The following is a 22315-nucleotide window of genomic DNA, read 5'->3' on the forward strand; positions in this document are numbered from 1 at the left end:
AAAGTACAGGAAATACTTAGCTCGTCAGGCAGTACCTATGGAGAAACAGTTGGATAAAAAAAAGTTTTAAGGTATAATGAAATGAGCAGAAACAGGAAAGAAGGTGGTTGATCTGGTAAACGGCAAGACAATGGAATTAAAGTGATGAATAACCACCTTTTGCAACAAAAGGTGTGCCTGAGGAAGGTGTATATAGGACATGTGGTTGGTAATGTTTAGTTTACTTTAGATACAGCGCGGAAACAGGCACTTCAGCCCACCGAGTCGGCGATTCCCGCACATTAACACTATCCTGCACACACGAGGGACAATTTACATGTACACCAAGCCAATTAACCTACGTACCTGTTTGTCTTTGGAGTGTGGGGGGGAAACCGAAGCTCGCAGAGAAAGCCCACGATGAACCCTGTGATCAAGAAAGTAAAAAAGTGAAATGCACTAAAGTGAAAGCCAAATAATCTGCAATGTTTTACCGATAAGACTTTTTCAGTGTGTAAAATCATTAGAGAATTAATCGAGTTGGATACCATTTAATGAGATGCACCAAATAGATTATTTATTAAATATTTTGGATATAAAAATTGAGATTATCTCCTACATCCAAACATTCCTATTAGTCAAAGGGTAATACATAATAGAAATATAACTTAGTACATTCTAATACCATAATCAAACCAGATTATATAAAAAGGCTTATACATATTCACAATTTTGATCTGAATTATACCACACAGGTTTTTTCAGTATTGACAGCATATTTAATCTTCATTATAATTGGAACAGTAAATGGGAAATGTAACTAGCAATTTACACAATGAGCCAATTTTTGCCTTAAAGGAAATTTCATAGTGACTAATCTATGATTAGTGTCCTTATTTTGAGCATATTCATTTTTTCCATCCATTTCCAATTATTTTGTTAGCTTTGCAATAACTTAGCCTCAAAGGATATACTAAAATGTGAAACTATTAATAACAGTTCATATCCAATGGGTTTCCTTCATATGCCATGTTAATGATATATTAGCATCCATAATATTAGTCAAAAGCCAAATACTAACTAGGTAAATTTACATTGAAGACAGAGGTACACTCATGAACATTAACAACAGTTACTGTTTCACCATGTTCATTAGACTGGAGAATGCGATTAATACAGTCTATAGAGTGAGGAAGAATGGGACCTGTAATCTCTAAACTGTTTGAGTCGATAGAACCAAGGCAACTCTTGACTTTTCCACATGTATTGGCAACCTTTAGAAGGGAAAGTAAATAAAATGATGGTTTGAGTACCGATTGTGGACCAGGAAGAGCAAATTATTTGCTATATTCAGTTGATACCCACCACCCGCACACTTATCCATCCAGTGTAAATATTTCCTGATGGCTTTTACAACTGACAAACATTCACCGTTTGCTACAACCATGCTACTTTCCAACCCATTATTTTTCTAAGATTTCATGACATGGTTTGGAAGCAATAATATAGGTTCCTACAACTGTGAACACTGTTAAATGATATCCAATCTATAAAACTGGCACTTAAAGTAATACCTTTTTTTTTTTTTTTTTAAATGATCTTGCAATACTTTTCAGTTGCCTTTGATAGCTTCAGCCATTTAATGTTAAAATGAAAGAAATTTACCTGTAACAATTGCAAAGAAGCTCCAGGGAAGGCAACTGGGCAAAGCAATGTTGGTGGCAGGCCTCTTTGTACACCCTCTTGTGCAACTGTATGTGACGAGTTCATTAAAAAAGTGATCAAGGACTCTGCAGAGGACCCTTCAACAACAACTAGGAATTTAAGCTGCTTATCCTGTTGTTGATGATGTCTAGTTACAATGATAAGGAAATACACTTCATGTTTACAAAAAGTATTTGATATCACTATTGAAATTAGATATTGTACACTTGGTTTCTTTCATTCTCCATCATGCAATTTTTTGTAATCTATACCAATGAAATGACATGTTATTTCACTTGTATATCATTAATCTAACAAAATATCATGACACCTCATAGGAGCATTCCCAAATGACACTGACATTAATCTGCAAGAACATGATTAGGGTAGATGGTAAAAGCAGAGATAGGTGTTGAGAAGAACTCAAGAGGAAGAATGTATAGGAAGGTACAGCAGATGCTGGTTTACACCAAGGGAAGGGTCTCTGCCGAAGGGATGGGAAGAAGTGACTAGTTGGAGGTGGTGAAAATGTCAGTGGATTATGTGCTGTATGCGATAGCTGATGGGATGAAAGGCGAGGACTCTGAGCAAGAACATGCGAGGGTCTCGTCTATGATAAAAGAATACCAGATTCTGAAATGCAGCTCCCTGGGAGCTGAAGTCACAGTTGAATTCATTTGATTAGGAGACCAGAATTGAAGGAATGACAAAATCTGAGTAGTAGAAACTGGAGCTATTTCAGAAGTGTAAAGCTATGGAGGAATTGTGAAATTTAACTATAAGTTTGAACAATCTAGAATAAAGTTATTCTGGCACTTATTAGAATACCTGTCTAAATTAAATGACAGTATAAAGTTTATGTAATAACACATTGCATATTTCATGAAGACTAACTCAATGGAATGTGGACTGTCACTGAAGCACAAAATAGCTACAGCAAAGTAAATGAAATGCATTAATTATATAATGTAGAAATTATGTACTGGTGAAATACAAGATAAATGACTGGAACCAAGGAGCAATAAAATAATGATGGATTTGTGGAAAGCAATATATTTAAGGATTAACTATAACCAGTTGCTGAAATCTATGTTGTGCCTACAAGTACTCACCAGTACTAAGTGCAGCATTTTTCTTCATTAGATCTCACCTTTGCAGTACTCTCACCATTAAGGCAGAAGTTTATGGGTTCAGATTTGAGGAAAAACATCAGGGCTGATCCTCCAGTACAAAATTAAGAGTGCTGCACTGATAAACATGGTGGTCCAGGTAAAGTTTAAGGCAGCAATAGATCTTCATGATGAGCAAGAAAATGTACGCTTGTCCTGCCAAAATTTGTTTTGTACAATATTATCTGGTAGTTATCATGTTGTGCACAGCAGGCATCCATGAAGAACAAGGTTCTGCTTCCACTTCATACTGTAAAGAGCCTTGGGACATTCTGATATGAATGTGAACAGTGCTACATGAAAAGTGCTTCAAATATTACTCTGAATTATATCATTGTAACAGAATTATATTTCAATGTTCTAATATGGGTGAGTGGCATTTCAGAATAAAACTATTTTGACTTTGAATCTTTGCTGTGTACCAGTAGATCCTCATTTCTTAGAACATCAAGATCAGTGTAGGATCCCGATCACAGCACAACTAATGAACCATAGTATTTGTCTTGTTTGCACACTTGACTAGTAAAAAAAAAACTGACAAATATTCAAAGGATACAGATAGCATCCTGATGAGTTTTCTGTAGCAAAACCTTCCTCAGATTCTGTCACAGAAGTCTTTTCAATCCATAAAGAATGTGTATGGTTGGTTTGGTTAACACTTCCTTCATTATTTCTATTAAAGAGAGAAACATTAAAATATTTATGAAATCCAACTAACAAGAAGATAATTGCTAGTTAAATATTGTGATCAAAAGTTACTTGGCTTCTTTTTCAACTTGGGATATCAGCCGCTTAGCTTTTGGAGCTGTATGAGTACAATGGGTGGGGGGGGGAAGACACAACTAGATCTTAACTTTTAACTGCTTCTGACTGTTCACAATATAAATATAGATCAATGCTACTCTAAATAAATATCCCAAATCTCCACGTGCCTTATAATGATTAGAATCAGAGATGTCTTGGTGTTAAATTTCCACACCAAGATTAGAACACAGATTGTAATTTTAATAAATTGCAGTCTGTGTGTGAAAGCATTTAATGTGCTCTGCAATTCATATAAATTGGAACATTTTAATTTGCCTTTGTCACTGTGTGCCTGCATTTAGTGCTTCACAAGTTTATTCCAAGACAATGATACTACCAAGAAACAAAAATTGGAAACATCAAAAAGTCCAGTGCACACTGGAAATTTAAAGGACCATAGCAAAATGTCAAAACAATTCCCAACAAAGAATAACTATATGGTTTACTTACAGGAAAGCTGGTTTATGATGCGTTAATCCATGCCCTTCTAGCAAAGAAAGATTCATGTGACCACCTTCCTGAGAGTGCTCCACCAAATATGTTGAAAAGACAACTTCTGCACAAGATGAAATGAACAAGGAAATTATATAGGCTGTTTCTTTAGAAAACAAATCTAATCATCACTTCCGAAATTATAGTACAGGTAGTTCGAAAATAGCATTGCTTATTATATAGTCAATACTTGATGCATAATTTGTGACTTGGCTTTTGTAAAATCGTATTTTAATATTTCTTTCATATTTTCACACATAGTTTTGGTCATAGACGGCAATGTGAAATGGTGGAATTGTTAGCAAGGATGTATGATTAATATTCAAAAGAAAATTAAAAAAAACATGCTATTCAGAGTTTATTACAATTTTACTCAATTCTCCATTCTGCTTATGTCTGTGCTATCCGATTTGATTAAAAATGAATAATACAAGTAATTTTTACCTGACAATCTCATCGCTTCCAAAACTTCCACACTTGCTGGATACAACAAGGCAATAATTGATTCTCTTCTGGATTCAAAAGCAGCCCTGAAGAGTACTGTGAATTGGTATGTACAGATATAAAAGAAAGGGCAATGACCAGATTGCAGAAGGTCAAAGAGTGAGCTAAAGGTTGACAACCTAAAAGATAATTAATTGCCGGTTTCAGTGTATGAAAATTATTTGCATTCCTTTAACCACAAAGAATGATACCATAAACAGGTTTAAATGAAATGTATATTTTAAAACATTAAAATTTCTCATTCAGACCAAATACTGCAAAAATATCGTAAGCATAATTGTCATAAATTTTCACTAGCATTTTAAGTGAAACAGCATCATGGCTGCTTGGTTGAATTAATGAGTCATCGCATTTGCATTAGTTTTTATCGTTTCAATACAGGTGTAGGGCCCATCCTACATTTATCCCATCCAAAAGCTATTTCATTAGTGTAACCGGATTGATTTTGAGATATTGGCTTATGATGGTTTTAAACCAATGCTGATTTCAGCAAGAATTTCCAACTGATTGCATTTAATACTAGGCCAAGAATTCATCTATTTGATAGATCATATCTTATGAAGGTTGAACTAATAAACAAAGAATGTATTCTGATTATTTTTGAGCAGACATCCAATCAGATATCTGCACGATGGAAGGCATGTAACTATTTTAAAATTCATTTAAAATTGCGTCACTATTCCACAAGCAAAGAACAAACATTTTAAAACCAAAGATGACTGAACATAACATATAACATATAACAATTACATACATATGACAAGTTCGTCAATTATTTTCTCACAACTGAATATTAGGGCTCAAATGCTGGATATTTTTCTCTGCATGTTTTTTTTTTTGACTGGTTATTATTGGCTTACCAGTCTTTCATTAGAATATTCTGTATCTTGTAATCTGGATTCCACTGTAAGGCATCATCAACTGATACACTGTTAACTCCAATTCTTGGGAAAAGCTGCAGCCAGGGCAACCTTGGGTACATCCAGTATCTCAGACTTTGTTGGAAGGCACATGTTGCTGTTGGGCTATCATCAGGTTCCTGAATTAATAAACAAAAATAAAACGTGTGAAAATAAGGCATTTGCTATGATATATAGGAAAGAATAACAGTAGGTATAAGCGATTAAAGATGAATTTCTACTGTTTTTGAACTGAGTTCTGGTCAGAAATCTGCACAGCGGAAAATCGTGTATTTCACAGAACAGACAATTCTAAGACCAAAGATGACCGAACTAGGCCAAATATGCCAGCACTGTCTCAATTCATTGTGCTAAATTTGTAACATGTGAAAAACAATTAAAAAATACCATTCCACCTTTGCAATGATGATGCAATGTAATGAGCCAGCAAGGCAATTCACTTTCTTTACAAGAAAATCAGAGAAACTTACACATATTGTGCCCATGCCACAAGCCAATATTTTCCTCTACCGTGAGAAGTGAATTATCATTGATATTTGTATCAGCAGAATCAGAAAAAATTAGGCTGAAAATTCCTCACGTTTTGTATATAACTTTCTATCAGATGGACCAATGTTCATTTTATGCCTTTTTGTTGTTAACTTCTGGCTTATCTCTCTATCAGTGAGATTTGACAAAAACTTCAACATGGGGCACAAAGTAAACTACTGGAGAAACTCAGTTGGTTTGGCAGCATATGTGGGGAGAAATGAACAAATGACGTTCCAGGTCAGGACCCTTCATCAGACTGGTGAAGTAGAAGGAAGATAACTGGTATAAAGAGATGAGAGGAAGGGGTGGGCCAGGAGGCATGTTATTTTAGACCAGATACAATGCGGAAACAGGCCTTTCGGCCCACAGAGTTTGCGCTGACCACAATCACCCTGTACACCAGTACTATTCTACACACTAGGGACAATTTACAATTTTACCGAAGCCAACCCATGTGGTAACAGGGAGAGCGTACAAACATCACCAGTAGTCAGGATCGTACCTGGATCTCTGGCGCTGTATGGCAGCAACTCTACCGCTGCGCCACTGTGCTGCCGTATGGATATTGGGACACCCTTTTCTGAATTCTAACATAATTTAACATAATAAGCTGTTTAACCTTTCTCATGAGTTAATTATAAGCTTTCTACTGTACAATTGCTTCTCCATGTGGACATTTTGGATTTTAACTGTCTATCTGAGCTCACCTCCCATTCTTCACAGTAAGATGTTATTCTTATAGGAGACTGGTGGGGTCTTAAAGGTCAATGCCTTAAACCAAAATATCCCAGGTCTCACTCTACAAGGATGGTAATGTACAACTCAATGGGAGTTGAAAACAGATTACTTTCAATCTACTTCAGTAATGAAATAAAACACAGTTCACAGGTGCTTGATTGACACCAGCCTTACAATAAACTGTGATGATTCCTATTCTTTCAGCAGGCTGTGATAAGTCACTAAACTATAGATATGGATATCTGGCCTTCTCTCCACAGAGCAAAACTTTCTGCTGCCAATAGTAGGCCATAGGTGCAGGAGTAGTAGGCCATTCAGCCCTTCGAGCCAGCACTGCCATTCAATGTGATCAAGGCTGATCATACCCAATCAGTACCCCATTCCTGCCTTCCCCCCAAATCCCCTGACTCCGCTATCTTTAAGAGCCCTATTTAGCTCTCTCTTGAAAGTATCCAGTGAACCGGCCTCCACCGCCCTCTGAGGCAGAGAAATCCACACTCACCACTCTCAGTGAGAAAAAGTGTTTTCTCGTCTCCGTTCCAAATAGCTTACCCTTTATTCTTAAACTGTGGCCCCTGGTTCTGGACTCCCCCAACATCGGGAACGTTTCCTTACTCTAACGTGTCCAAACCCTTAATAATCTTATATGTTTCAATAAGATTTGCCATTATACAGATGAATTATGTTGCTTTAACACAAAGTAAACCAATGAGTTTATAAACTTCAAAATGGTATTTGATCAGCAACAGTCTATTTAGGTATAGTGTACATTTCCTGGGACCAGGATTTAATTTTAGGTAAATATTCAATATATTCAGTAAACTTACAATGTAATCATAAAATTCCTTCCCAAGGAATAATTTAGAAACAAGACACCCGAAGATGCAAAAAATGTTGCTACCAGGAAATCAGTAATGTGCACAACGCATTTAAAAAAACCAAAAAACCTCACTTCATTATAAATTCAGATAACCTACACCTGGTGCTTCTGGTAAGTGCTGGTGTCTTTCTTTTCTGAAATGTCATTGTCCAACAACAGTTTGATAGCATAACATTATAGAACTCCAAGTGATGTGGTTTGAAGAGACAATCATTTCTGGCATTTTAAGGACCAAAAGAAACCCATTTGTCCATTTCATAGCCAAAGTCATCTCAAAGCTGGCATTAAATTGTATGCATTTTAATAACCCACATGAAAAATCATAAAGTCTGCTTGTCTATAGTTTTTTCCTGGGACATGTATTCTGGCTAAGATGTCTGTAACTTTCAGAGCAATTTAAAGTGATAAATGAAAAGCATCATAATGAAGCATATTAGTGGACTCTTAGTCAGTCGTTGCTCAAAAGATTAATTCTTACCTTAATAAGCGGATTTCACTCTGGTGATGAGCACAAAAAACAGGCAGACATTCTAGTACAGAACCAAGTCTAAGCTGCTAAAGGGCTTCAGAGCAGTGTAGTGTTCTTGAAAATACATATATATCCCTCAATCATCCCCAACAAAAAAGATGATCTGGTTATCACCATGTTCCCATACACGGAACATTGATTGCAAATATGTCATCTTTATCATCCCACACTACAACAAAGAATGCTAAATGATTTCATTGACAGCAAAGTGTTTTAGAGCATTGTAGTCATATGTTTACATATTCTGTTGTGCTGTAGCAAGTAAGAATTTCATTGTTCTATCTGGGACATTCTGTCGTATGTCTTTTAGACCTGCAGCTCTGTTGAGGCGAGCCAGGCCAGCGTGTAATCGTCCAGGTCAATCAGACCTCATTCACCATTCGGTGGCGGGTGTTTGGGGCAACTGGTGACGATGTGCTACACTGTCTGTGTTGGGTCCCCACACTTGCAGGAGGCGCTGTCCACGAGGCCCCACCTCTTCATCGCTACTCCATAGCGTCCGACGCCTGTCCTCAAGCGGTTGTGGGTTGTCCACTGCTTTCGGGGCAGGCCCTGTGAACAGGTTACTATCTGGGTCATATGACAATAAAACACTCTTGACTCTTGGAAGTCATCAGAGAAATGCAAGTCTCACTATTTTTAAAGAGGCTTGTTTTTGGAAATGGATTTCTATCAATATGCTAAATACTGTTATTAACTGATATTTCAATTACACCTCAAAAATATATTTTCTACTAATAAAATAAATTTGAACATTAGTCATAGAGACATTCAGCACAGTAATAAGCTCTTTAAATCATTGTATCCATGCCAACCGTCAAGCACCCCTCCGGCACCAATCCCATTTTGCCTCTCACATCTTCATCACTCCAATTGGATTTGTATTCAGCATTCATTGGCATGGGATTTAACAATGTAATGCTGAGGAGGGTTACACTGTCTAGATTAAAATGGTTATTGAATGGCATTTGCATGGCACAGATGTTACTTAACCATTCATAATCATCCATATTGTCCAAGCTCTTTTTTCCTGTGGGAAGGGATTGTGGCGAATGGACCAACACCAGTGAATACTGTTATTTCCAACAGTGAAGGAGGGACATAGTTAATGAGTCACTTAAATATGGTTGGGCCTATAGGATGCCCAACTAATTCCTCCAGGGAAGATGCCATGCGAGAGAAATCAGCAACAGGGCAATCGTCTTCCTTCCTGTTAAGAATGCCTCCTGCCACTCCTTATTGCTTTGCCAAAGAAACAAGGCATGCCCATTATACTTCTCAAACACAAAATAAATTATAACCCAATTAGATGAACAAGGAATAAAAGGTGCCTATGGGGGGGGGGTTGTACAATTAAGGTAACAGTTCAATGAACTTTTAAGGACAAGAATGCAAATGGTGTTCCTTTATAAGCTAAATATTTCATCTGATGACTTAAAAAAAAAGTATTACTTTTTTCCCCCTTGACAATTTGTTCAATGTACAGAAGACAGATGTGAAGACCGACTGTAATATGTAACAGCACACAAAGCTAATGCAAATTAATATGTTCTTAATGTGTGAAAACTGTGATAGAGAAATGAAAATAACACTTTAAGTCTTGAAGATAATTTGCATTATGTGACAAGAAAATGTTGTCTAAATAATCTTTTGAGGCGGCGCCTCTTGTGCATCTCTTCAATAGTGGGGAGGCCAATACCTGTGATGGTCAGGGCAATGTCTACCACTTTCTGTGTGGGCATTCTGCCACCATTCAATCAGATTATTGATCTATCTCCTGTATCTGACGCATCGTTATGCGTTATTCATCCAACAACAGTGGTATCATCTGCAAATTTAAGGATGGCTTTGGAGTTGTGTATAGCTACGCAGTCATGGGTATAGAGAGTGTAGCGATGGTCGGAGCACACACCTTGGAGAAACTCCTGTGAGGATGGTCTTCGAGGAGAAAATTGTTGCTAAATTCATACTGATTGTGGTCTACTGGTGAGGTATTCAAGAGGATCCAACTACATAAGGTTGAGCAGAGACCCAGTTCCCTAATTTTGATGATGTTTAGAGGGAATGTTGGTGTTGAACACCCTGCTGTAGTTCAAACGTTATGGGAATAGAATTAGGCCATTCGGTCCATCGAGTCTACTCCGTCATCCAATCATGGCTGATATCTGCTCCCTAATCCCATTTTCCTGCCTTCTCCCCATAACCCTTGACACCTGTTGATCAAGAATTTGTCTATCTTTGCCTTAAAAATATCAGATTAACTCCCCTCTTGACTAAAGAAATTCCTCCTCACCTCCTTTCTAAAAGAGCGCACTTTAATTCTGTGGCTATGACCTCTAGTCCTAGACGATCCCACCAGTGGAAACATCCATTCCACATCCACTTTATCCATGCCTTTCAATATTCTGTAAGTTTCAATGAGATTCCCCCTCAACCTTCTAAACTACAGCAAGTACAGGCCCAGTGCTGTCAAATGCTCATCATAAGCTAACCCACTCATTCCTGTAATCGTTCTTGTAAAATTCCTCTGGACCCTCTCCAGAGCCAGCGTATCCTTCCACAGATATGGGGCCCAAATTTGCTCACAGTACTCCAAATGCGGCCTGACCAGCGTCTTATAGAGCCTCAGCATTACATCTCTGTTTTTGTATTCCAGTCCACTTGATATAAATGCTAGCATTGAATTTGCCTTCCTTGCAACCATTAGTTAGTCGATGAACAACAGCCTGACATGTATTCTTATGGTTCAAGTGGACCAGTGCAGCATGGAGAGGCACTCACACTCACTGTCTAAACTCACAGATCAGATTCAAGGAAACCACCAAAGAAAAAAAATTCGGACAGAAAGTCAAACATGCTGATAATTATAATGCTTCACACAATATTTTTTTTTCCTACAGAATTCCTATACAAAAGGTTTCTTTTAATATTTGATGTAGAAGACAATTTAAGAAAGCAAAGAGAGAGTTTTACTCATTTTCACAATTTCACCATGTTTATATTACAATTATTAACAGCAAAATAGCTTCACGTCAAAATGATGCCACTCATAATCAATAATCCAATTTAAAAAAAATTCTCACCTGTTTAATGTGAACTTCTTTGCCTTTTATTGCCGTTCCGTTTATGAATCCACTGTCTGGTAACACTTTGTTATATGCTTTTGCCCAGGATAAAGGAGTAGGTGACGTAATGAGGATTCTTGTCTTTATACTCCAATCAGTAGAGCCATTTGAGTAAACACTGGGCTGAACTTCACTACATTCACCCGATTCCTAAAAGAGTACATTTTTAAAGCAATTTATCCAATCAAGGAAAGAAATAGACACATGTTACAGGTCTTTCCCACATTACAAACACTTGATTTGCCTACAGCCTGTACATACAAACAAGTGTTTGGGAGTCTGACAACTGCCTGCGGCTGCTGTGTCGCTGCAGGCATCTTCTGCTGCGTGGAACTCAGTCCACGGCAACATCATTGCATCTTGCAGAGAAATCTGAATCATTGAACCAAATTCCTGGGGTTAAATACACATTGGCCTTGGTTGGCCTATGTTTTTATTTAAATTATTCCTGGGCAGCCATATTTCCGACTTGCGAGCGGTTTGGGTTACAAAGAGTTCTCAGCAACGAAACTCTGTTATAACTGTGAAGAACCTGTATAGACACTTAATACATTGCTAATTCATTTGTAAGCAAGATTTTACATGCAGGCAGTTTCTGTATATATATATATATATATATAATGATGAATAAAATAATTAATGGTTGAAGTTGTTTATTTACTGGGCTTAACCTTAGCTAAACAAATTGGAAAGTCTCTGGACAAACACTGGCATTGAAATAATGAATGGCAAATAACAAGGTTAAAGAAGAACTATCATATAATCTGCAACCATATCATTATTTGATCATGTTGCTGATTTCAGATAGCTTTATGATTGCTCCCAATATACACTAGGGCTTTTATTACCTCCCATCAAAAGAAGTGTGGTAAATACATAGAAACATAGAAATTAGGTGCAGGAGTAGGCCATTCGGCCCTTCGAGCCTGCACCGCCATTTAATATGATCATGGCTGATCATCCAACTCAGTATCCCGTACCTGCCTTTTCTCCATACCCTCTGATCCCCTTGGCCACAAGGGCCACATCTAACTCCCTCTTAAATATAGCCAATGAACTGGCCTCAACTACCCTCTGTGGCAGAGAGTTCCAGAGATTCACCACTCTCTGTGTGAAAAAAGTTCTCCTCATCTCGGTTTTAAAGGATTTCCCCCTTATCCTTAAGCTGTGACCCCTTGTCCTGGACTTCCCCAACATCGGAAACAATCTTCCTGCATCTAGCCTGTCCAACCCCTTAAGAATTTTGTAAGTTTCTATAAGATCCCCTCTCAATCTCCTAAACTCTAGAGAGTATAAACCAAGTCTATCCAGTCTTTCTTCATAAGACAGTCCTGACATCCCAGGAATCAGTCTGGTGAACCTTCTCTGCACTCCCTCTATGGCAATAATGTCCTTCCTCAGATTTGGAGACCAAAACTGCACGCAATACTCCAGGTGTGGTCTCACCAACACCCTATACAACTGCAGTAGAACCTCCCTGCTCCTATACTTCAATCACTCTAAACAAGTGATTTCTAAGTATTCCGTTTGTAGAAATGGCAGGACATTGATTCTACCATGTTGGGAATTCCTCTGTTGGCTTCCATGATTTCCAAGCATTTGCCTCAGGATAATTCAGCTACTTTTGCCAAAAGCCTCTTCATGTCCTACCACTAGTTTAGGTTTATTATTGTCACGTGTTTTAATTTTAGACTTCTTATTTTCACGTGCATCCAATCAAGTGGGGCAGTTAAAATTATATCCACTGAGTAAACATAAAACATCCTACTGGTAAGGGGAAATCAGTAATCTGGCGAATAGCATTAAATTAAAGGAGAGAAAGCAGAGAGGAGATAAGGTGAAACTATTTTTATGGAGCAAGTTCATCAAAAGTTGATGGATTCAAAGTTAATAGCAATAGAAATGAAAAGGAAAAAAATTACACAAAGAGAGTAGTTTTGGGATTGATTACTAGTTCTATGAAAAGTGGACTGATCGGCCTCCTGATTAACACTAGTATTCTATGGAATAGAATATTTAGTTATATAGTCTTGCATTACATATTTACAAAATTCCTAAATGACGTACACCCAGTGCTTTCATTACAGCATGTCACTGTTATAAATGTAGGTAAACACTAGATTATTACATTTAGGACACTAAATAGTCTAAGGAAATAAGGAAGCAAGAAATTATACACTTCCAGTATAGGATAGTGTAACATGATGAATATACAGCAAAGGATTTAGTTATCTTAGTTTTAAAGGATAATAAAACAATTCCTCCCGACTATCATGCACTCTTGAATATTGCCCAAAAATAATTAAAAAGCGTATGAAAATCAACATCCAGAGAGGGTCAATCCCAGCATTCTTCTGATCCAAGCCACACCATATTGGGTCATCATCAACTATATCTGGACTGTCTCCCACAGGAAAACTGGAAACTTAATTAAAAGTAGGGGCAACCTGAAGAGCAATTCATAAATTTTAGGCTGACCGTCACCATGTTGTCAACACATTATCATGCTATACTTTACTTGCAACTAATCTAATTTTTAAAGTATGGACAAAAAGTGATCTTCCATCACTCTAAACAAGTGATTTCTAAGTATTCCGTTTGTAGAAATAGCAGGACATTGATTCTTTTTGAAGGCAGTGCTGCAGATGTTAGCAATCAGCATCCAGGCAATAGAGTGGGGCTGTAGAGAAACTATTCCTCCAATTTTGTACTGTAGGCATGTTTAACAAAGGCAAGCACACGCCCTCGGGAGTGGGTAATGGAATTGAGAACCTAGAATCTATGCAACAGGAGACTACAGAAGCTCTTTGAAAGATGCACTAGATGCACCACCTCAATTCGTCCTTCCCTTTCCGTGACAAGTTTTGCAGTTCCCACTTTGACCTCTTTAGTCACATCAAAAGCCAGAGTAGAAGTCAGTCATCCTTATTCCCAAGGAACAGCCTAAAATAAGGCAGCTACATTTTATGGTATTTTAAAGTTCAGATCATTCTTTGGAAAGTGAACCAAAATGTCATACAATAATTTTTTTTAATGCCTTGCTTTAAGTGTAAGAGAAAAATCTTATTCATTGCTATTTTCCTACCTACAGAGCCATAATGCCTGTCCTCTAAAGATATGAACATTCTAGCTTTCTTAAATTCAGACGTGACTAAGAATGGGCCTTATTGGTCTCAGCCATATCTCCTTTGATTTATCCTGAGGGTATTTTTTTTACCATATCTGATCTTAATATGTCACATTTCAACTCTTAATAATGCTTCTTGCTAAATGGAACTATGCTGCAAGTAAGAACTTCATTGTTCTGTTTGGGACATATGACAATAAAACACTCTTAACTATGTTAGCACTTGACACGGGATGTCTTCCTGTCCTCCCATTACTCTCATCTCATGCCTGTTGACAGTCAGACATTCCATCATTCTTCTTCTATTTTTTTTGCTATTTTGTTTCATGATTTATTTCAACAGTAAATCACCCAAAACTCAGACCAAGCACAAAGCAAGAATTCATGAATTGGAGAAAATTATATCACTAGTAAGATAAAGGCAAACATATTTGTATCAGAAACACACAGCTTATATGATCTCATAGCCAAATACTTCCTAGATGTTTAAAAAAAACAAAACAGAATATATAGGTAACACTGGGGCATTATATTAAAAATTATTTGCACCTGCTAAAAAATAATTAAATATACACCAAATTAATTTCTAAATATAGTAGAAGAATCAGAAACATGAAGAAGATAGACACAAAGTGTTGGAGTAACCCAACGGGTCAGGTAACATCTCTTGAGAAAAAGGATGAGTGACCTTTCAGGACAGGACCCTTCTTCAGATTGGAGTCTGAAGAAGGGTCCCAACCCAAAACACCACCAATCTTTTTTCTCTAGACTTTGTGTCTACCTTCGGCACGAACCAGCTTCTGCAGTTCCTACAGAATCAGAAATATGTTTTCTTATGCAGCATCAGATATATAATTTACTTGGCAATATTAACTGCATTTGTACGTTCCAAACTTACTTTAATCTGCAACCAAGGAGATGTTGAATAAAGTGGAATCTGACTGCAACATTTGGATTCACCACCTTTAAATCTCTTCAACTGACTGCTAATTTGATTATATTCTGCCTGGAGATACCCATGTTCATCTTTTAAATCAGCAATCTCCGTATTCAGCTTTTCATTTATTTGTTGCAATGCCTCACACACAGAGGTCATCTGAACGCCCTCACAGCCCGAATTAACTTTGAAGATATCCAGTAGTGTCTGTGCAGCCTCAAAACGTGCTCTTTCATCTTCACCTTCTTGATGATTCAATGATAAAGATGTAACAACTGATCCTTCCTTCTGAACTGTAGGACCAGCAAAGGGAACTTTAATTATTTTTGGAAGGTTCTTGTGTTGTCTCTGGCCATACTTTTGTTTTGCCTTCTTATGAAATGCCAAGACATTCTGGGGATTGTTAAAATGGTTTCCACCGTGTGTCAGCTGACCTAAATAAAAATAAGAAAGCTTGGTGATATGACAGTTTATGCTAGTTAGCACTTGAGAAACTATTTATGATTCAAATGGTGATATTTAACAGGAAAAGAAAAGGTAACATGAAGAAGACACAATAAATAAGTACAGATGGACTTTTATCCATCTGAAAATAAGCTATTTTGCACTTTCTTCTTCGAACTGACCCTAGCTGTACTCCTGTGAGCCAGTGTTGATTTCCACAAGTAAAGGGCCTATCCCACTTAGGCGATTTTTTAGGCGACTGCCGTCAATTAGGTTGTCACCATACGGTCGCGGGGTGTCGCCTGTATGATCGTGAGTAGTCTCCTCGGTCGCCCAAAGAATTGTGGCGTTTTTTTCTGGTCTCCGCTGGATTTTGAAATGTTCAAAACTTTTCGGCGACAGTCGGCAACCGTGGGCTTGTCGTAGCTTGTCTTCTCCCGACGTTGGTGCCGTCGTAGGTTGTCGCCAGGATGACGTAGGTTGTCGCCAGGATGACGTAGGTTGTCGCCAGGATGCTGACTTCGGTGAATTCCATTGGTGACTACCTACGTCAACCGGCGACAGGTACCGGCAACTGAATTGTCTTCAGTTGTCTCCGACAGGGTCGTAGCTTGTCGTCAACTAGGTGATTGGTTGTTGTAGCTTGTCGTAGACATTGTCATAGGGGAATCCAGTCGCCGGTTTTTCGGCGGCCTGCTACGACTATGACAGTCGCCTAAAAAATCACCTAAGTGGGACAGGCCCTTAACATTTCCTTTTTCCTAGGACTTCAGAAAACATATTTCACCCCTCCAATCAACTAACAAGCAAATCTGCCCTGTCTATACATCAAAATCTGGTCATTAACTTCGGGTCAATTTTATGCATTCAGTCAAAAAACTAAAAGGTTCTATTTTAATGGTAATGGTAACACCAAGTACAGGGCTTGATCATAAGTAGCTTAACATGATCCAGGGTCATTCATTACACACTAGAGTCTGCCAAGATGTACTCCTAGAGGGGGTTATGCAATGGAAAATGGTAACTAGGTTTCAACTCCTGAAACCACAACAGCATATGGAACTGACAGCGTACAATCTGGCAATCGGTTGACAAGTGGAGCATTACACAACATTACTATCCTGCTTTTGCCAAATATCTCAATTCTGTTTGTGGTGCGGGAGAGGAAAAAAAATCCTGATAAAAGGCAAGAAATTGCACACACGACCTATCCTTAAACATAGATTGTTAATCTAAATTATACAGTGATAACGAAGAGATTGGCTGGAGATTTAAGACATTAATTCAAAGCTGTTGTGTTTCAGTGTCAGTTTTGTGAGTGGAACACACCATTGGTGGGAAGACTACATTTGCGTTCTAAAAATACACTTATTACCCCAGAATGTCTAGAAATAGGAACTTTTAATATCTTGCTTTAAATTATGGAGCACTGAAATCGAAAAGGCAAACTAAACCCTTAATGAACAGCACTGACAGCATATGCTGTAGGAAGAATTAAACATGTGATTACATTGTTTTGTCTATTGTGTAATACTCATCATGTTTGATGACAGTTCAGATGCAAACAAGCTTAAAAAAAATCTTTGTCCTAACTCAAGGGCTGCAAGGAAAATGCTGGGAACTACAGGCCAGAGAACTTAACATCTTTAGTTGGGAAGTTACTAGAGAGTATTCCAAGGGATAGATTATACAGGCATTTGAATGGGAAAGGGCTGATTAAGTTTAGTTAGCATGGTTTTGTACGTGGGAGGTCGTATCTCACAAATCTAATTGATTTTTTTAAAGACGTGACCAAAAAGGTCGATGAGGGCTGAGCTGTAGATGTTATGTATATGGATTTCAGTAAGATATTCGATGAGATTCCGCATGGTAGGCTGCTCTGGAAGGTTAGATTGCATGGGATCCAAGGAGAGATAGCTGAATGGATAGTATAGGCTCCATGGATGGAAGCAGAGGGTGATGGTGGAAGGTTGCTTCTCGGACTGGTAGCCTATGACTAGTGGTGTGCCTCAGGGTTCGATGCTGGGCCTGTTACTGTTTGTCATCCATCTACTTCTATGATTTGGATGAGAACATGCAGGGCAAGATTAGCAAGTTTGCTGATGATACAAAAGTGAGTGGTTTTACAGGTAGTGAAGATGGTTGTGAAAGATTACAGCAGGATCTGGATTGATTGGCCAGGTGGGCAGAGGAATGGTTGATGGAATTTAATAGCGAGAAGTGTGAGGTGTTGCATTTTGGGACGTCTAACAAGGACAGGACCTACACAGTAAATGGTAGGCCTCTGGGAATTGTTGTAGAGCAGAGGGGTTTAGGAGTGCAGGTGCATGGTTCCTTAGAATAGAATAGAATGCATTTTATTGTCATTCAAACAGACAAGGTTTGAACGAAATTTCATTCCTGCAGTCATGACATTACAAAAAAAAACCAAGACACACACTTAACACAATTTGCACAAACATCCATCACAGTGAATCTTCAACACCTCCTCACTGTGATAGAAGGCAAAAGTCTTATCTCTTCCCCTTGTTCTTCTCCCGTGGTCCAGCAGTCCAACTGCAGCATCGAGGCGACTGGGGCTCACGATGTTAAAGCCCCCGGCGGGCGATGGTAAGTCCTGTGGCCGTTTAAGCCGCGCCGGGCGATGTTGGGCCCCGCTCTGATTCCTTTAAACCCCGCGATTCCGGCGGGAGAGTTGCCGTTGCAGGAGCTCCGAAAAGCGGTCTCCCACCAGGGACCTGCAAGCTCCCGATGTTCCTGGCCACCTTGAAGGTCGAGTCGCAGGTAGATAAGGCGGTCAAAAGGGCTTTTGGTACATTGGCCTTCATTGGTCAGAGTATTGAGTATAGAAGTTGGGAGGTCATGTTGCAGTTGTATAAGACGTTGGTAAGACCGCATTTAGAATATTGTGTTCAGTTCTGGGCACCATGTTATAGGAAAGATATTGTCAGGTTTGAAAGGGTTCCGAAAATATTTACGTATATGCTGCCAGGACTATAGGGTGTGAGCTATAGGACGAGATTGAGTAGGCTGGGTCAATGGAAGGCAGACTGGAGGGGAATAGATAACGTGAAAGTACAGTCTTTTTCCCCCATGGTAGGGGGATTAAGAGCTAGAGGGCATAACTTTAAGGTGAGTGGGGAAAGATTTAATAGGAACCCAAGGGGAAACTTTTCCCACACAGGGATTGGTGGATATATGGAACAAGCTGTCAGAGGAAGTAGTTTCGGCAGATACAATAAAAAATGTTTTCCAGGTCAGACACAAGTTTGGGCCATGTTCGCAGTTCATTCCTCCAATAAAACAGCAATACCTCTATCACCTAAACATGGCATTTCATTCCATGCACTATCATCATTCCAATTACTGAATAACAATAATTTTAGTAATATAATTGAATGAGTAAAATTAATCAACGTGCCTTTAATGCTGTGTTCTGTTCCACTCGGTAAAGAAAAACCCAGAGTATATTAGCATTCACCGGAAATAGATATGTCACAATAAAATATAGACAGCAACTAGGGTAATAACAATAAAATATAGACAGCAACTAGGGTAATAACATTTTTAACTTCACCACAATCTTAATTAAATAACTAGTGAATTTGTGGCGGAATATGTAACTGAGGAGAGGTCTCATTAGGAGAGATTCTGCCCAGGTTAGGATTTGCTAAATCTCTTAACTCGTTTCTGGTTCTTTTTGTGCCCGAAGTACACAGAGGGAGGGGAAAGTAGAAAAAGGTAAAAAGAGTCACGTTAAATTCATACAAAATACCCTTTCAATGAGCATTGTATTCTTATCAGGAGAGCCGCCATGCACCAAATTAAAAACATAGCAGTTGTATATCAAAGATATTTCAAAAACTGGCCATTATACCACAAAAATTAACAAGAAAATACGCAATCAAAACACATTTTATGAAACGTTTGCATGACTGGAAAGCTCAGTTTGTACTGTAAATAGAGTAGCTCAAACCGTTCATATCGAAATCTCCCTATCTGTGTAATTAATCCATTTGAAGACGGATTATATGCAATACCAACAGATAAAGATAATCTCTGCCTGCAACCTGGATAAATAAGCCATTTCCATTTGTGAAACCGGCACTGAAGCAAGGATTATAGTTTTGCCTTGGCCGTTTAACGCGTGGTTGGAAGCGGGTGTTGTACCTGAGGGCGAGGACTGGCTGGCCTGCTCCTTCCTGCGGACTCTCTCGGCCTTCAGCGGGAAGACGATGGGCACATTGTTCATGTAGGTCTTCTTGCCTCCTGCGAAGTGAGCGTCGCACACTTTGTGATGGGCTTTCGGCTGCCACACGCTAAATTTCCTCTCGTCCAGGCACGACAAGTTGCGGATCCAGACACCTCGCAGCGTCTCGTCCTTGGGGAAGATGTGGAAGGAGAGCTCCTTGTTCTTGAGCGTGTTATTGAAGCATCCCGGGACGCAGCAGTAGGTGCCCACCATGATGACGGCGGCCTGGGGCTGGGGGGAACTCACATCCCAGCCTGCACCGCGCCGCCAGCAGGCGCGTCACCGCCACGAGCATCATGGGAGTTGTAGTTTAATCATGAACCATGAGCAGTCACATAAGGTCAAGTCAACGATACGATAGAACTTTATTTATTATAGGAGGGAAATTTATCTGCCAACAGGCATAAAAAAACAAAAAAAAATCAATGAAACATGAAGAGTGTTTTATTGTCATACTAGACAAAGTGGGACCCGTTGGGTCCCTGTCGCATTGCAGGCCTGGTCCCCCAACACAACCCATTCCCCAACGCAATATTCCACCACTCACCCGTTCCCCCAACGCAATATTCCACCACTCACCCAGAGCCCCCAGCTGTGCTAAGGCGGCTCATTTCCCCGTATCCCCCAGCACTCTCCCTTCTCCTCACCCCCATCCCCCTTTATAAACTTTAATAAATTGACTTCTCACTTTAAAAAATCCGATTGCACTTGCTGCCAGAACTCAGTGTCCTGTGATTTGCACCATTGTCCTGTGATTTGCAATGCGAGCTCAGAGAGTGAGGAAGACTGAAAAGCAGGACTTCTAGGGTGGTTATCTCTGTATTGTCTCCAGTAACTCATGCCATGGGTGGAAATCCCGGGGCGGGGCGGGGGGGCACGTCCCCCCCTGCCCCATGCTTTGAGAGGTGGGGGACAACCACCCCCATGTTTTGCATCAGGACTTTATCAGACGCTTTCTACGGGCTGAATCGGCACGTTCGAAGGGCCTTTCAGCGCCCAGCGCGGCTTTAAATCAAACTGCTGCATCGAGGCGATCGAGGCTCCCAATGTTGAAGCCCTCGCCAGCCGATGAAAGGCCCCGCGAAAGGGCCGATTCAAGCCCCACGATTCGGGGTGGACAAAGCTGCTGTTGTTGGAGTTCAGAGTCGGTCACCAACCAGGTCAGCCTCCGATGTTACCGTCCACAGGGCCCACAGCTGAAGCCTCGTGTGTGTGCGCATGTGCATGGCCGCCAAGAAATTGTGTCCGCCCCCCTGTTTTGATAGCGATTTCCGTGCCTGCCTCATGCTAGGGAGGACAGGAACAGGGAGAAATGGGATCTGAATGTGTGACTGAGGGACTGGTGCAGGGAGCAAGAATTTAGATTTATAGACCATTGGGATCTCTTCTGGGGTAGGGGTGACCTGTGGAAAAGGGACCTGTTGCACCTTAACTGGAGGGGACCAACGTTCTGGCAGGTAGGTTTGCTAGGGCGTCACGTGTGGGTTTAAACTAAATACTGGGGGGAAGGGATTGACAAATTGAGAGTATAAAGATGGAGTTAAAGGGGAAGTGAGTACAGGAAAAGTTACAAAAGACTCCCGAATTAATGGGAAGGAAAGTTCGAGAAGGGATAAGAGAGTAAGGACAGGGCCAATAGTGAGCGGTGTGAGAGGGGAGGTGAATACCGAAGTCAAAGTGTTGTACATGAATGCGCAAAGTATAAGAAATAAAGAGGACGAGCTTGAGGATTGGAAATTGGCAAGTATGATGTTCTGGGAATTACAGAGACATGGCTGAGGAACTGAATATTCAGGGCTGGGAACTGAATATTCAAGGGTATACCTCCTATCGAAAAGACAGACAGGTGGGCAAAGGGGATGGGGTAGCTCTCTTGGTGAGAAATGAAATTCAATCCCTTGCAAGGGGGGGGGGGGGGACATTGAAACAGGAGATGTGGATGGATAGAACTAAGGAATTGTAAGGGTAAAAAGACCCTAATGGGACTTATCTACAGGCCCCCCCAACAGTAGCCTGGATATAGGGTGCAAGTTGAATCAAGAGTTAAAATTGGCATGTCGTAAAGGCAATGCTACGGTTGTTATGGGAGATTTCAACATGCAGGTAGACTGGGATAATCAGGTTGGTAATCAACCCCAGGAAAGGGAGTTTGTGGAGTGCCTCCTTGATGGATTCTTAGA

General features: G+C 39.6%; 2 protein-coding genes across 5 annotated transcripts in view; one reads left to right on the top strand and one right to left on the bottom strand.

The window, feature by feature from the left end:
* The window catches only part of mmut (methylmalonyl CoA mutase), a 34342-nt gene extending 29438 nt beyond the window's left edge, over positions 1-4904 (top strand). The window contains exon 13 of one of the 2 annotated variants that reach the window (XM_055635550.1): positions 4109-4904. The gene's annotated coding sequence lies outside the window, so the exon portion shown is untranslated. Of the gene's footprint in view, positions 1-2826; positions 3244-4108 lie in introns of those variants that run through there. The other variant, XM_055635549.1, reaches the window with a different exon arrangement.
* Positions 295-20415, bottom strand: LOC129697217 (protein downstream neighbor of Son-like). 3 transcript variants are annotated; one of them, XM_055635554.1, is made up of 9 exons: positions 20054-20415; positions 15401-15873; positions 11334-11525; positions 5513-5691; positions 4593-4771; positions 4107-4212; positions 3409-3525; positions 1645-1831; positions 295-406 (listed from the first exon to the last, which is right to left on the bottom strand). In XM_055635554.1, exons 1-9 carry the CDS (start codon positions 20346-20348, stop codon positions 338-340), a joined length of 1797 nt encoding a protein of 598 aa, XP_055491529.1. In that variant the 5' UTR covers positions 20349-20415; the 3' UTR covers positions 295-337. The 3 variants fall into 3 exon arrangements, with proteins under 3 accessions (XP_055491529.1, XP_055491527.1, XP_055491528.1); XM_055635552.1 differs by lacking the exon at positions 295-406 and adding an exon at positions 755-1253 and having other exon boundaries at positions 20054-20409; XM_055635553.1 differs by lacking the exons at positions 295-406; positions 3409-3525 and adding an exon at positions 755-1253.
* Positions 20416-22315: the final 1900 nt, after the last annotated feature.

Source organism: Leucoraja erinacea, chromosome 5 (assembly GCF_028641065.1).
Source record: "Leucoraja erinacea ecotype New England chromosome 5, Leri_hhj_1, whole genome shotgun sequence".
NCBI lineage: Eukaryota > Metazoa > Chordata > Chondrichthyes > Rajiformes > Rajidae > Leucoraja > Leucoraja erinaceus.